Source organism: Notolepis coatsorum (assembly GCF_963971535.1).
Source record: "Notolepis coatsorum genome assembly, chromosome: 6".
Lineage (NCBI taxonomy): Eukaryota > Metazoa > Chordata > Actinopteri > Aulopiformes > Paralepididae > Notolepis > Notolepis coatsorum.
Window position 1 is genome coordinate 186,857,564 of NC_140170.1, and position 16,841 is coordinate 186,874,404.

Here is a 16,841-nt window from a genome sequence, read left to right on the forward strand (position 1 = left end):
TTCAATTCATATAGACATTTATGACATACACAACATACATGACATTTATGGCATAGGGACATATAGGTATTTAGTACTGATACATTTGTGACATAAGCGGTATTCAAATATACAGTACTGTTACCCCTAGATCCTGACAGTCGTTTGATTGATTGATTGATTGATTGAAAAGTGTATTAATAGATTGCAGAATGGGTACAGTACAGTACAGCTCAATACATACAATTGTTAAGAGGATGCAGACCTGAGAAAGACTTTCGTCTTGTTTCATCAGGGTCCCCCATTTTCAATTCATCATATGACATACCCGACATACAGATAGACAGTACTGCTACATCTATACATTTATGACATACCAGATTTGCAAATACAGTACTGTTTGTGATACTAAAAAAAAACAGAAAAAGAGTGTATATACATTTGACATAGAAACTGTGCATTGGAGGAGGTTGGGTAGGTGGGGTGGCATTCACTGACCTTTGGGAAGTATTTTGACATGTACATGGGTATCTTGGTCGCGAAGCCCCGCCTCAAACCCGTCCACGCCACGAAGCCCCGCCCAGACGTTGGGCTCTGTGGCTCTGCAGATATACCCTACTCCTCTGTGGCTCTGCAGATATACCCTACTCGGTACTCGTTCACTCCGCCAGAGTTCCCTTCGCATCAGTGACGCCAGTCCAGTTGAAGACGAGGTGCGAAATACAAGAAGTAAACAAGTGTGTTCTGTTGGACATTTCTGTGGGGATTATTAAACGTTGTTTGCGGATTCAACCAAGGCATTCAAGGTGAGACTGTAGCAATATTCCTTCTAGATAACGTTCTGTTAGCTAACGAGCTAACGCTCTGCGGCTAACGGCTGCTAGCTTCTTGTCCTGAGGTGTTGTTTGTCTCTGAGGTTTGGAACAAAGACGAGAGGAGCAGCTAGTTATTAGTTATGTTTCATCTGCACTCATTGAAGAGTGTGATCACATGTTCATGTTTCACTGGAAGTATTGTTACCAACGTTAGCCAGCTAGTAGATGTGTAAGTTAGTCACAACTTGTATACAAATAAAAGTGCTACTTGACCTCTTTGAGACACAACATTCATATCTTAAGGATCCTGGCCAAGTCTATGAACTAGACCCAGGTACCCAACGCTTCATGATGTGATATGAAAACCATAGAGGTGCATCATTGAACAACGTTTCTCCTGAACAGCAGAATAATTCATGATGATGGTGAAATGCTCATCCCGACCAGCCTGAATCACAGCCAGCAGTCTTTTGTCTGCCGCCATTGTTCAGCTTGTGCTGATTACAGGGGGATGGTTGGTGAGAGGATGGTGTGGGGGGGGGGGGGGGTTTATGGTCTGCATGGTGACGGGGGGGGGGGGGGGGGGGGGGGGGGGGGGGGATTCTGTGGCTGAAAGCCCAGAGACTGAGTGCAGATAGGTCCCGCCCACACAGGGGGAAACATTCCATCGCTCTCCATTTTATTGTGATGGTTCCTTGATGGATTGAAAACTTTATTAACAGATTGCAGAATGAGTATAATACAGTACGGCTCAATACAATAGTTAAGGGGCTGCAGACCAGAGAAAGACTTTCGTCTTGTTTACATCAGGGTCCCCCATCTTCAATTCATAATGACATACGCAACATACAGATATGCAGTACTGTTACATTTGTGATACACAAGATATTCAAATATACAGTACAGTTAAACAGAGATCCTAACAGAAAATACATACGAGGGGGAGGAAACTGTACGTTGGGAGGGGGTGGGTGGGAGGGGGAGCCGTCACCCCTTCTTATCTGTATATCTGTATGTCATAAATGTCCTGATGCATTGAAAATGGGGAACCCCGATGTAAACAAGACAAAAGTATTTTTCTGGTCTGCATCCTCTTAGCAGTTGTTTTGTATTGAGCCGTACTGTATTGTACCCATTCTGCAATCTGTTTAAAGTTTTCAATCAATCAAGGCTAAGCCTTAAATGATTATTTCTGAGCCAAGCCGTGACCCCATTGCTTCATATCTTCAGTATACAATCCAGTTTACAGCATTTGAAGATTAAACTAAATACGCCTCTCCATAATGCAGAGAGACTATTTTATTTATTGTGACCCCAGTCTTGTGTGTACAGTGAAAATCTGTAACGTTAGACCAAAGTACCGACTCATTGCCAGACGTGAGCGATTCGACTCACGCTTGATTGAATTGATTGATTGAAAAGTTTATTAACAGATTGCAGAATGGGTACAGTACAGTACAGCTCAATACATACAATTGTTAAGGGGATGCAGACCTGAGAAAGACTTTCGTCTTGTTTCCATCAGGGTCCTCCATTTTCAATTCATCATATGACACACACGACATACAGATAGACAGTACTGCTACATCTATACATTTATGACATACCAGATTTTCAAATACAGTACTGTTTGTGATACTAAAAAAATACAGAAAAAGAGTGTATATACATTTGTGCATTGGGGGAGGTTGGATAGGTGGGGTGGGGCTGTACATTGGAGGGGGGGGGGACACACACTGTACATTGGAATACTGACCTACATTTGACATAGAAACTGTTCATTGGAGGAGGTTGGGTAGGTGGGGTTGGGTGGGGCTGTACATTGGAGGTGGGGGGGGGGGGGGGGGAGGTTGGGTACATTGGAATATTGACAAAGCCATGCTTGGTCTTTATTTTACAACTGGGTTAGGACATTTGTAGGGGCCAGTTTTGAATTGCAGTCTCCCGTAGGCTCTTGAATCGGCTCTTATGAACGAGTCGCTCATGACCGACCCATCACTAATGTAATGCACAATATTATCATTCTTCCCTTGTGTTGAACCAACTCTCTCTGGGCCTCAGCCAAATAAAATACTAAGGGAAACCATGTTTTGGGAATCCAAGTTTATTGCCCCTCGCTGTTGGAGTCTGGGGTAACCTCATTTTATCATCTCCTCTCCTTCAGTAATTAAGCATTACATCACGCGCAGGAGTGGTTTGTGACCAATAAACCATGCCTAGGGGTGGTCGTTAGATGCTTCTATATAAAGTAGGTAAAACAAATTAAAACGTTTTCTTTGCCCTATAGGAAAAAAACGTTTTCTTCGCCCTATTTTTTTATTTATTTCTTTTAGCCTAAACTTAACCAGTTGGAAACCAGGGGTACAGTAATAAAATTAGCAATCAACCAATCAATCAATTCAATAGACCATGCTCACTTAAAACAGCGCTGCTTCTCTCTCAGTCTGACTCCCCCGCTGTTGCAGACAGGAGTGTGTGTGTGTGTGTGTGTGTGTGTGTGTGTGTGTCACAGTGTGTGTGTGTGTGTGTGTATGTGTGTGTGTGTGTGTGTGTGTGTATGTGTGTGTGTGTGTTTGTGGGTACGCCAGCGTCGGACAGTGTGAGAGTGAACGCTGCAGTCAGTGGGAAGGAAGTAGAAATTTAAATCAATCAATTAATCAATCAATCAATCCGCGATTTTTCTTTTGTTCTAGATTGACTCAAGACCCATCAATTACATCATCCAACATTGTTTAAAGGACTAACACATTCCCCTTGACAGAATCGCTTCATATTTAGTCGTTATGGTGCTATCAACATATCCATTTGTTGTCCGCGATCTTGTTTTCTCCCGGAGTGAGCCGGGGAGTGATATGTGATTCGGTTGTGGGCGGGTCCTGAGCCCAGGACCGTGGATTGTTGCCAATAAAGACGTGTAAATGGCCAATCAGAATCGAGAAATTTGCATGCCGTTGTATAAACTGTGTTCTAGCACCTACTGGGCCCGTGGAAACATTTTACATGCACCTCACTTGCACGTGACCATGCGAGGCGTGATTGGCCAGTATGCTATATAACTACCTATATGCTTATTACAATATACGTCAGGGTCTCAAGATGAAAACATTTACAAGCTTTGTTCTGTTTTACCAGTGATCAACAATGGCAACGCATTCAAATCTACTGTCCAAAATCCTGGAGGAGTTAAGAAGGGAGGAGCTGAACAAGTTCCGGTGGTATTTGAACCAAGAGGTCCTGAAGGGCTACCCTCCCATCCCAGAGGGCCGGCTGGAGAAGGCTGACATACTGGACGTGGTGAATCTGATGGTGCAGAACTATTCTGATGTAGCTGTGAAGATTACAGAGGAGATACTGAAGAAGCTCAACAGGAATGATCTGGTGGAACGTCTAAAAGCAGGTATTCATGTCAGCCTCTACCTCTTTTATCTTTGAATAAATATGTGTATGCCTTTAGCTTTCAGTGATTTTCTCTCTTGCCTCTGAGATAGATGTTTAAAGGGACAGTTCACATTTTTAGGAAAAGAAGAAAATAATAATATAAGATGTATATCTGGTAGATGGCAATGTTGTTGGTATTCTGCTTTTCATAGATTATCTCTAGCCTAAATAACTGCAGAGATAGATCCTTGTTGACTGTGCATTATTTCCTTCATATCACATCAGTCCTTCATTCACTATTTGATATGTAATATGAAGGGAATATGAATTAATATTAAAATACTTATTTTGTTAACCCATATCATTCCTTTCATTAATACTGAGAAGAAGATAATGAATGCATGAGTGATGTGGTGCACAATGTTACCTTGTTTTATAAGATATTGTGTCAACTATCTTCTTCAATTTGAATCAGTCTCTGCCCTGCAGCTGTAGCAGGTTTCTAGATGTGTTCAAACTGTCTTCTCTGTTCTGTGTGATGTGTTCTAACTTACTTTGTCTTCTCTGTTCTGTTCTGTGTTCAAACTGTCTTCTCTGTTCTGTGTGATGTGTTCTAACTTACTTTGTCTTCTCTGTTCTGCTCTGTGTTCAAACTGTCTTCTCTGTTCTGTGTGATGTGTTCTAACTTACTTTGTCTTCTCTGTTCTGTGTTCAACCTGTCTTCTCTGTTCTGTGTGATGTGTTCTAACTTACTTTGTCTTCTCTGCTCTGTGTTCAAACTGTCTTCTATGTTCTGTGTGGTGTGTTCTAACTTACTTTGTCTTCTCTGTTCTGTGTTCAAACTGTCTTCTCTGTTCTGTGTGATGTGTTCTAACTTACTCTGTCTTCTCTGTTCTCCAGGAGTCCAAGCTGAGACAAGATCAACTGACTCAGAGACTGGAGGCACTGCTGGAGCCTCTGGACCTATTGAAACTGGTGAATGAAACATTAATTATAAATGAATTGATCCTGGTGTAGAGGGAGAGGCTCTAGTGGTGGGTTTAGATATTTGTAATGTCTCTGTCTGCTAAATGAAATTAGCCCTATCTGCCTGATCCAAAAGAATCAGTATTATTTATAACAGCTTGTAATTTTACTAATATAAAATGTTCTCTTGCAGATGGCATTGTTGTTGGCATTCTGCTTTTCATAGATTGTCTCTGGCCTAAATAACTGCAGAGATAGATCCTTGTTGATAGTGCATGTTGACAGAATTGGCTATGGGGCGACAATAATATGTTCATGAGGCATGGTTTCTATCTTTAGCCTTTAATCGGCGTGGTTTATTATTTACATTGCACAACAGCAGCACATGAGATCTTCTCTCCGTGAGAGGTAGATGGGAAGAGACAGAGGGGGAGTTAACCAACTCCTTTTGTACCTCGTACCTGGCAGCAGCATTTACAGCTCCGACTATAGCGCCCTCCAGTGGAAACAGTTATGCACAGTTAGACAGTTACTCAGTTACTTGCAATCCTATATATAACCTCTAACTTTAACTTTATTATTTCCTTCATATCACAACACTCCTTCATTCACTATTTGATATGTAATATGAAGGGAATATTCATTCATATTAGAATACTTATTTAGTTAACCCATATCATCAGAATCTGCCCTGCAGCTGTAGCAGGTTTCTAGATGTGTTCCAACTGTCTTCTCTGTTCTGTGTGGTGTGTTCTAACTTACTTTGTCTTCTCTGTTCTGTTCTGTGTTCAAACTGTCTTCTCTGTTCTGTGTGGTGTGTTCTAACTTACTTTGTCTTCTCTGTTCTGCTCTGTGTTCCAACTGTCTTCTCTGTTCTGTGTGATGTGTTCTAACTTACTCTGTCTTCTCTGTTCTCCAGACGAAAGTCTTTCTCTGGTCTGCATCCCCTTAACAATTGTGTGTATTGAGCTGTACTGTATTGTACCCATTCTGCAATCTGTTAATAAAGTTTTCAATCAATCAATCAATCAAAGTCCATGCTGAGACAAGATCAACTGACTCAGAGACTGGAGGCACTGCTGGAGCCTCTGGACCTATTGAAACTGGTGAATGAAACATTAATTTGAATGAATATGTCCTGATGTAGAGGGAGAGGCTCTAGTGGTGGGTTTAGATATTTGTCATTTCTCTGTCTGCTAAATGAAATTGCCCCTACTGCCTGATCCAAAATAATCAGTTTTACAACAGCTTGTAATTTTAAGATAATACATGTATGTTACAACAAAAACGATTGTTTTGATGGTGGAAACATTAGTAGTAGGAAAACGTGTTTACCATTGTTTACTTTAGAACACAGTAGTTATATAGATGCATGTTCCAGTTGTCAACGACTTGTAGATGGCATTGTTGTTGGTATTCTGCTTTTCATAGATTATCTCTAGCCTAAATAACTGCAGAGATAGATCCTTGTTGATTGTGCATTATTTCCTTCATATCACATCAGTCCTTCATTCACTATTTGATATGTAATATGAAGGGAATATTCATTCATATTAGAATACTTATTTAGTTAACCCATATCATTCCTTTCATTAACACTGAGAAGAAGATAATGAATGCATGAGTGATGTGGTGCACAATGTTACCTTGTTTTATAAGATATTGTGTCAACTATCTTCTTCAATTTGAATCAGAATCTGCCCTGCAGCTGTAGCAGGTTTCTAGATGTGTTCAAACTGTCTTCTCTGTTCTGTGTGGTGTGTTCTAACTTACTTTGTCTTCTCTGTTCTGTTCTGTGTTCAAACTGTCTTCTATGTTCTGTGTGATGTGTTCTAACTTACTCTGTCTTCTCTGTTCTCCAGGAGTCCATGCTGAGACAAGATCAACTGACTCAGAGACTGGAGGCACTGCTGGAGCCTCTGGACCTATTGAAACGGGTGAATGAAACATTAATTTGAATGAATTTATCCTGATGTAGAGGGAGAGGCTCTAGTGGTGGGTTTAGATATTTGTAATTTCTCTGTCTGCTAAATGAAATTGCCCCTACTGCCTGATCCAAAATAATCAGTTTTACAACAGCTTGTAATTTTAAGATAATACATGTATGTTACAACAAAAACTATTGTTTTGATGGTGGAAACATTAGTAGTAGGAAAACGTGTTTACCATTGTTTACGTGTTTACCATTGTTTGCATGAAAACTGGGACATGTTTTGTTGTGATTCTCCATGTTGAAATGTTGACTGATTTGGTTATATGGAGAGAACATTTATATTTTCATCAGTCTGCATCATTGATTTGGGTATATGGAGAGAAAATGTTTTTTTTAGCAGTCTGCATCATTGATTTGGGTATATGTAGATAAATAAATTATATTTTCATCAGTCTACTCTACAGCATTGGTCTTGTGTAGTGTTTGGTGAATTTATTGTATATTTGCACATTTTCTGCGTACTTCACTTACAGTACTCTAATCACTGAGAAGTAGAATTGCTAAATGTGTTTTAGGTTAAGCACAGCAGTGTGTGTAACTGGTTCAAACAGAATTGAGTCATATGAAACGTGTGTGTCATATGGTAACAAAATGTAGTTTTTATAAATTAGTGTATGGTTTTGACAAGTGTTTAATTTAGCAAAGGATCTGAGGTGTTCTGATAATTGTGTGTGTGGTTGTGCTAATTGTGTGTTTTGAAACACCGGGCCCCGTTTTCAAAATCATGCTTAAGCAATCGAAAAAAAACTATTGTGTGTTTCATTATAATTATGTTTCAGTCCTCTCATAAAAAAAATATTTGATTTTTGGGTCTTTTCCTGCCTTTGGTCCGCTTTGCATTCACATCTCAAATGAACCGTAGCGTAGCAGGGTTCACTTGCAAGAGTGAATGAGCTTTCACACCACCCCAAACCAACCGGACTATCCGAGGAAATGAACCAGGGTTCGATTAAAGCTTATTATAGTTTATCACAGTATCATGAGCATGTCTTTGTCAGTGGACACTGGACATGGGTATGGATGGCTCCAGGTGCTGCTGTGTTAAAGTGCACATCTTCAAGTCCACAAATCGGTGAATGAAAGAATGATAGGATCAAATGAAAACTACTTACTAAAAATGGATTAAAAGTACTAAAAACCAACAAAAAATAACAAACACTAACAAACATTCAGCACAGACAATGGGGATACTAAAAAAAAAAAAAAAAAAATTTTTTTTTTTTTTTTTTTTTTTTTTTAAAGGTCCGGGGCTAGGAGAAAAACATCCGGGGCTAAAGCCCGGAAGCCCAGGGCTAACGACGCCACTGGGTAGCAGTCTATTCAAAGGTTAAAACAAGGTTTCCCCCAGTAGATTAGGCTTATATTAAGCTACTCTCCCAATCTAATTTATATTATCACAAGAAATAAGAATTCTAGATCCAAAATTGAGTCAGTTGTTGTCTACAGCGGTGACTTCTCTTTCTTTCTGCCCTCCTAAGTTCCTCTCTACAGGGGTGTCAAACTCATTTTCACAGAGCAGCGGTGACTTCTCTTTCTTTCTACCCTCCTCAGTTCCTCTCTACAGGGGTGTCAAACTCATTTTCACAGAGGGCCACATCAGCATTATGGTTGCCCTCAAAGGGCCAAAGACCGTATTAATGTTAATGTAATGTAAAATAAATGTAGCTACTCATTTACATATTGTTAAACATGTTGTTTCTGTATTTATTACTTATTCAAGTTATACATATTGCATATGCATTTGCATAGATGTAGAAATATATGTTAGCTTATGTTATTTTAACAAATAATTTTAGTTGATCAGAACCCCATATTACTCCATCAATCAATGATCAAACCATTCAAGTAAATAACAAAGAAGAATATCATCAAATACAAGCTATGACATTAAGTTTGTTCAAAACCTTTTTGTCACAGTCAAGAAGGGCAGAACTAACAACTGAGCTGCAAAGAACACGTGGGACAGATGTAGCAGATGTTACAAAAACAAATGGCTGCACACAACCTTGCAGAGGCCACTAATGGAAGATAGTTTAATTAACTTTAATTAACAGATTGCAGAATGGGTACAGTACAGTACAGCTCAATACACACAATTGTTAAGGGAATGCAGACCAGAGAAGGACTTTCGACTTGTTTACTTCATCAAGGTCCCCCATTTTCAATTCGTAATGAAATTGCTATTATGTGTCTGCATGAACACACAACTGTAACTGTACTCAAAAATAACAAAATAAGGGTTGTCTCAGTTCACAACTATATTGGTCAAGTTTTGGGTGGGACTTGTTTGCGTCCCTACAGCTTCTTATTCAATTGAGCGAGATGCTCGGTTATGTCACACAGCCAGCTTGCATCTGACAGTTCAGACAATATTTCTTCAACCCTTTGTTACCTATTCCGCCTGGATCTTTTTTGTATTTTGGGCTGTAAAATTGTCAAAGAATGTCTGAGGAGTAAGTGCTTTTGGCTTTTTTCCTTTGTTACTTCATCAATACCTCAGATGTTCAACACACATGTATGTGTAAGAATGTGTAATAACTAAGGCTGTCAAAGCTTTATTAACGCATTAACCCACAATTATTTTAACGCCGCTATTTTTTTACCGGCGCTCTTGGGGGGCCACATCAAATGACGTGGCGGGCCGCATTTGGCCCGCGGGCCATGAGTTTGACACCTGCATTAGACTATTGTGTGATGTCATTATTCAGGCTCATTCTTAACCATCAATATTTGTTCATTTTCTTACTCACCTCTGATATATAATGCCATATTTACTTATTTGCATTTTGCATCTGAAAAAATACAACAATTTAATTTGAAAAATTAGACCAAATTTATGAACTTGAATTAACATTTATTTGTCTCTGCACTTAGAAATCAAAAACTAACAAAATAATCTAATGGAAAATAAATAGTTGTATGGCACAACAGCAGCATTTATCAGGATACAGTAAGTAACATTATCATCTGATAATAAAATGAACATAAAATAAATACTTGTATAAATCAAAATAAATAATGTTATAAACAAATGTGCACAGGTAATCAAGAACTGTATGAAAAATAGTAGCAGCATCTTCTTAGAACAACAAGAAGAAAAGTAACTACTGCAGCATGTCACCGACATGCAGACTGGAAGAGCCGGGATTCAAACCACTGACCTCTTTTATCCAAAGCGAGTAGTGACGACTATATTCTCTTCCTCAACTTCTTGCTCTGAGAGCTAGTCACAGTCCCATTCATCCACTGCTCTGCCAAATGGGCTCCAAATGATTTATTTAACAATATCTTGGCGTTTTTACATGGAAGGCAGCCAATGCATCCCTCCTTGGCAAATAACCAGTCATATTTATTTTTCCAAAAGTTCCACTGACTCGGACCCCAGCATTGTGGTGGTTGAGTAGCAGCGCAGTCCAGGTCTAGTGGTGGAGACTCGGGTCTGGCAGTGGCAACCGGCGCGGTAACAATAACAGGTGCACTGCGCACAGGAGCAGCAGAGCTAACACTAGTACTAGCACTAGCAGTGTCAACTTCAGTGACAGTAGCGCTGCTAGCTGCTGCACTAACAGCGTCAGTCTTTGGCCTTTTTATAAAACCAAAGCTGTCCAGCTTTGTACAGCCTTGCGGCGGGTTGAGCCTTTTTTTTTCTTTATTTTTGGCGGCATGTGGCGTACTGTTTAGTGTTTATGTTTTTAGTTGCAGGACACAGACCGGCAGCTTTCTGTTTACAGCAGCTGCTTGCTGCTTCTTCTTCACTAGGTTGCAGTAGCGTTAAACTTATGGGTGACGCATAGCGGCTTGGAGGTGAAATGCAGCCTATTCCACAACATTAATTACTCAGTTCTTTTAAAAACTGAAAAGAAAAATATGATCTATTAACAATTTATTTAGGTAACATAAATAATACTAATTCGTAAAAAAAAAAAAAAAAAAAAAAAAAATTTGAGAGACCCCCACAGGGGGTCTTGACTATGGGGGCTCAGACTATAGCTATGGGGGCTGAGCCCCCATTGGCCCCCTCATAATTCGAACACTGATTGTATGTATTGAGCCGTACTGTACTGTACCCATTCTGCAATCTGTTAATAAACTTTTCAATCAATCAATCAATCAATACTGCAGTATGTAGGTTGTCAGTAGCACACAATAATAAATAATAATAATAATAATAATAACAATAATAATAATAATAATAATAATAATAATAATAATAATAATAATAATAATAATAATAATAATAATAGCATAGGAGGAGCAGTACCGTTTAATAGACTGTTTTTTAAGAGCATGAGCTTCAGATACTGGATAGACCTTCAAACATAAAGAACATTTTCTTGAAGTATAACACTCCAACCCATCAAGTGCTCCTGTGGAACGGCTTTTTAGTCTGGGAGGGTTGGTGCTCACGCCTAGAAGGAACAGACTTTCTGACAAGAGGTTTGAGAAGATTCTGTTACTGAGATATAATCACTGGTTTACTCACCCCTCTCCCCTGTTTCACTAGGAACATTAGAACCATATCTGAATAGGGCAGGCCTCAAAGGTAGGCTACATATCAGCCTACATGTGGTGTTATTGACCATTTATCTTTTGTGAAATCTATAGATATATAGATAGGCCTACCTGCCCTATTAGTACATTTTACTCAAACTGAGTACATTTTACAATTTTTTTTTGTCATTCTTATGTTGTGGCAGCAGCAGGGACGACGACTTCGTAACCTAGTTACTTTCAAAGTAACTAAGTTACTCTGATAATCAAGTAATCAGTAAAGTAACTAAGATTACTTTTTAAAGGAGTAATCAGTAATCAGTAATCAGATTACTTTTACAAGTAATCTGTGGCATCACTGCTGCTGAGTCTCTGAGGAATTTGGAGGGGATGTTGTCATGGCCAGTGGCCTTGTTCGGTTGGAGGGCGCTCAGTTTTTTGAGTACCTCATCTGTAGTTACCATTTCCAGTTTGAAATCGTCTTTGTGGACGCCTAGGTTCTTGTAGTATGCTACTATGTGTTCTACCCCATACTGCCCTGAGTGGGAGGGTAGTTTGTTTACCAGTGTTGTGGCTATGTTTGTGAAGAAAGTGTTTAAGTTGACACAATATCTTATAAAACAAGGTAACATTGTGCACCACATCACTCATTCATTCAAGTTTCAAGTTTCTTTAATAGTTGTCATACAGAAGTACAGAATACTTTTGTACAAAATGCTTCTTACTGTTGCGCTCCAGAGACTGTGCAAGACAAGATAAGTATGGAATAAAAACATAGTAAAATTAGAAGTAAAAAAAGAGGTCACAGTGTTCAGTTTAGACATATGTACAATGTTCGATGCAGAATAGACGTAGTTACCATACAATATACAATACTGTGCAGTGTACTAATATACAATACTATATAGTGCAAGGCAGAAATGGAGAAATGGGACGAGGTGCAATTTAGGTACAATTCACAGTAGGTGTACGAGTTGTAGTGCAAATCCTTTATCAATAAATATAAAGTGTAAGTGTGTTTGTGTGATCTAAAGTGTGGAGAGTGGGTGCTGCAGTGTGTTGTTTGTTTGAGTGAGTGTGTGCGTGTGGGTGTGTGTGCTGTGTGCATTTGATGGTTGTTGCATAGTGATTATTGTTCGTTTAGCTATTATTGTTCGTTTAGCAGCCTGATGGCCTGGGGATAGAAGCTTCTTCTGAGTCTTTCTGTGCTCGCCTTAAGACTCCGGTATCGCTTGCCTGACCGCAGCAGTTCAAAGAGGCAGTTGTTCGGGTGGCTCGAGTCCTTAATAATTCTCTTAGCCTTCCCCTTGCACCGCTTGATGTAAATGTTCTGGAGGGTGGGAAGCCCCCCTCCAATTGTGCGTTCGGCTGAACGTGTCACTCTTTGTAGTCTGCTACGGTCTTGTGCAGTGCTATTCCCAAACCAGGAGGTGATGTTGCCGGTCAGGATGCTCTCTATTGTACATGAGTAGAAGTTCCTAAGGATCTTCTGACTGACTTGGAACTTCCTTAGGCGCCTGAGGAAGTAGAGGCGTTGTCGTGCCTTCTTCACAACACTGTCAATGTGTGTGGTCCATGTCAAGTCCTCGGATATGTGGGCTCCGAGGTACTTGAAACTGTTCACTCTCTCAACCGGTGCCCCGTCGATGCTGAGGGGGCTGTAGTCCTTGACCCCCGACCTCCTGAAGTCCACAATCATCTCTTTTGTTTTGCTGACGTTCAGGGAGAGGCAGTTCTCCTGACACCACTGTGACAGGTTCTCTACCTCTTCCAGGTAGGCCCTTTCGTCGTTGGCAGAGATCAGGCCCACCACTACTGTGTCATCAGCAAATTTGATGATGGTGTTGTTGTTCCGCTGTGCTACGCAGTCATGTGTGTACAGGGAGTAGAGGAGGGGGCTCAGAACACAGCCCTGGGGGGCCCCTATGTTGAGCGTGATGGATGAGGAGGTGCAGTTGCCGGCTCTTACCACCTGGGGTCTGCCCGTCAGGAAGTCCAAGACCCACTGGCACAGGTCATAGTTCAAGCCCAGATCCCTGAGCTTGGCTATGAGTTTGGAGGGGACTATGGTATTGAATGCTGAGCTGTAGTCGATGAACAGCATTCTCACATAGTTCCCCTGCCTCTTGTCCAGATGTGATGCTGCTGTGTGCAGCACATGGGCTATGGCGTCCTCCGTGGACCTGTTGGGGCGATATGCAAATTGCAGAGGGTCCAGGTTGATGGGGAGGGAGGAACAGATGTAGCCCTTCACTAGCTTCTCAAAGCACTTCATGGCTATGGAGGTGAGGGCTACAGGGCGGTAGTCGTTGAGGCAAGCGGGCGTAGATTTTTTGGGTACAGGGATGATGGTGGACTTCTTCAGACAGGTGGGGATGACAGCCTGTTCCAAGGACAGGTTGAAGATGTCAGTGAATACCGGGGCCAGTTGGTCGGCACAGACTTTTAGGACACGGCCGGGGATGCCGTCCGGTCCTGCTGCCTTCCTGATATTCACTTTTTTAAAGATCCGTCTCACCTCATGCTCTGTTACCCTGAACACTGAGTCTCCATCAGCAGACCCCCCCCCCCCCCCCCATTGCCGTGGTTTGTAGGCTGGTGTTGTTATTCACAGCCTCAAACCTCGCATAGAAGGAATTGAGATCATTTGCTAAGGAGATGTCACTGTTCAGTTTGAGGGGGGTTCCTTTGTAGTCTGTCATTGTTCTGAGGCCCTGCCACATGCCTCTAGAGTCAGCCTGTTCAAACTGAAGTTCAACTTTATCCCTGTAACGCCGTTTTGCCTCTATTACTGCTCTCCTGACGTTGTATCTTGCCATCTTGTGTTCTTCCATGTTGCCTGTCACCAGCCCGGTGTTGTATGCTGATGTGCGCACTTTCAGAGCCTCACGGACGGATTTGTCTACCCAGGGCTTTTGATTTGGGTAGATTTTAATTTTGGTGGAGGGGTCATTATCTTCTTCTCAGTATTAATGAAAGGAATGATATGGGTTAACAAAATAAGTATTTTAATATTATTCATATTCCCTTCATATTACATATCAAATAGTGAATGAATGACTGATGTGATATGAAGGAAATTATGCACAATCAACAAGGATCTATCTCTGCAGTTATTTAGGATAGAGATAATCTATGAAAAGCAGAATACCAACAACATTGCCATCTACCAGATATACATCTTATATTATTATTTTCTTCTTTTCCTAAAAATGTGAACTGTCCCTTTAAACATCTATCTCAGAGGCAAGAGAGAAAATCACTGAAAGCTAAAGGCATACACATATTTATTCAAAGATAAAAGAGGTAGAGGCTGACATGAATACCTGCTTGTAGATCTTCCACCAGATCATTCCTGTTGAGCTTCTTCAGTATCTCCTCTGTAATCTTCACAGCTACATCAGAATAGTGCTGCACCATCAGATCCACCAAGTCCTGTATGTCAGCATTCTCCAGCCGGCCCTTCGGGATGGGAGGGTAGCCCTTCAGGACCTCTTGGTTCAAATACCACCGGAACTTGTTCAGCTCCTCCTTTCTTAACTCCTCCAGGATTTTGGACAGTAGATTTGAATGCGTTGCCATTGTTGATCACTGGTAAAACAGAACAAAGCTTGTAAATGTTTTCATCTTGAGACCCTGACGTATATTGTAATAAGCATATAGGTAGTTATATAGCATACTGGCCAATCGCGCCTCGCATGGTCACGTGCAAGTGAGGTGCATGTAAACTGTTTCCACGGGCCCAGTAGGTGCTGGAGAGATGATATCTCATAATGGCAGAGCGAGACGCTCAGCCAGTATTCATATAACTAGGGTTATAGGATAACCTTCGTTATCTAACACAGTTTACTGAAGGAGAGGAGATGATAAAATGAGGTTACCCCAGACTCCAATAGCGAGGGGCAATAAACTTGGATTCCCAAAACATGGTTTCCCTTAGTATTTTATTTGGCTGAGGCCCAGAGAGAGTTGGTTCAACACAAGGGAAGAATGATAATATTGTACATTACATGGTTATGATGACATCATACACTGTCACACTTGCCTGGCCAATCAGAGTGACATTCAAACATTGTATCCTCCATTCAGGTCCTACTTACAGACCAAGGGTGCGGTAACCCAGATTCGGCTCAAATAAGGGACTAAACACGTTTCGCAATTATGCCACATCAATGTGGAACGCCCTACCCAAAGCTGTAAAGGAATGTGGATCACTACCCACTTTCAAAACCTCTCTCAAGGGACACCTACGGGAGACTGCAATTCAACACTGGCCCCTGTAAATATCCTAACCCAACCCCCTCCAATGTACAGTCATTTACCTAGTATGGTTTTGTCAATAGTCCAATGTACAATTTTGTTTGTTTGTACAGTGCCCCCCCCCCCCCCCCCCTCAATGTACAGTTTTGCTTGTTTATTCAGTGTGCCCCCCCCCCCCCAACCACCTCCAATGTAAATTACCCAGTATGGTTGTCAATATCCCAATGTACCCAACCCCCCCACCCAACCTCCTCCAATGTACAGTTTCTACGTCAAATGTATATACTCCCTTTTCTTGACTCCTTCTGTATCACAAACGGTACTGTATTTGCAAATCTGGTATGTCATAAATGTATAGATGTAGCAGTACTGACAATCTGTATGTCATGTATGTCATATATGTCCTGATGAATTGAAAATGGGGGACCCTGATGTAAACAAGACGAAAGTCTTTCTCTGGTCTGCATCCCCTTAACAATTGTGTGTATTGAGCTGTACTGTATTGTACCCATTCTGCAATCTGTTAATAAAGTTTTCAATCAATCAATCAATTCAATCAATCACACCTTTCGTTTCATTTTCGTATCATTGTCATATGCGTTTCGCCGCGACGTCGTGCGCCTCGAGTCACACTTTCGTTTTTTTTTCGTTTTTGTCACCCGAGCACACTGATGTAGTACACTGCCAAAGCAGTAGGTGGCAGTAGGTGGCAAACATGAAAGCAATTTCAACCAATCAGAACTGAATGTGCCAATACACTTCCTGGAAGCTCCAGCAAAGAAAATGTCAATAAGGCAGGCGCCTATGCCGCGCCACCATCTTGCCTATTTACTCAATGCAGCAATTCTTTTTCAGCAAAGCCTAATAAAAGTGCAATAAACAAAACGGATACATTCACTGTGTGTTCTGCCTGTCATTTGTTGATGAAACAAAACTAACATCAACACAAGTGACCACCA

General features: G+C 41.0%; 1 protein-coding gene across 3 annotated transcripts in view; it reads left to right on the forward strand.

The window, feature by feature from the left end:
• Positions 1–629: 629 nt before the first annotated feature.
• LOC311230181 (pyrin-like) overlaps positions 630–16,841 on the forward strand; it is a 32,298-nt gene continuing 16,086 nt past the window's right edge. The window contains exons 1-5 of one of the 3 annotated variants that reach the window (XM_084316381.1): positions 630–785; positions 3,927–4,191; positions 5,073–5,148; positions 6,171–6,244; positions 7,001–7,075. In XM_084316381.1, coding sequence (XP_084172507.1) covers positions 3,936–4,191; positions 5,073–5,148; positions 6,171–6,244; positions 7,001–7,075 — 481 coding nt within the window. In that variant the 5' untranslated portion in view covers positions 630–785; positions 3,927–3,935. The remainder of the gene's footprint in view (positions 786–3,926; positions 4,192–5,072; positions 5,149–6,170; positions 6,245–7,000; positions 7,076–16,841) is intronic. The other 2 variants (XM_084316383.1, XM_084316382.1) reach the window with 2 other exon arrangements.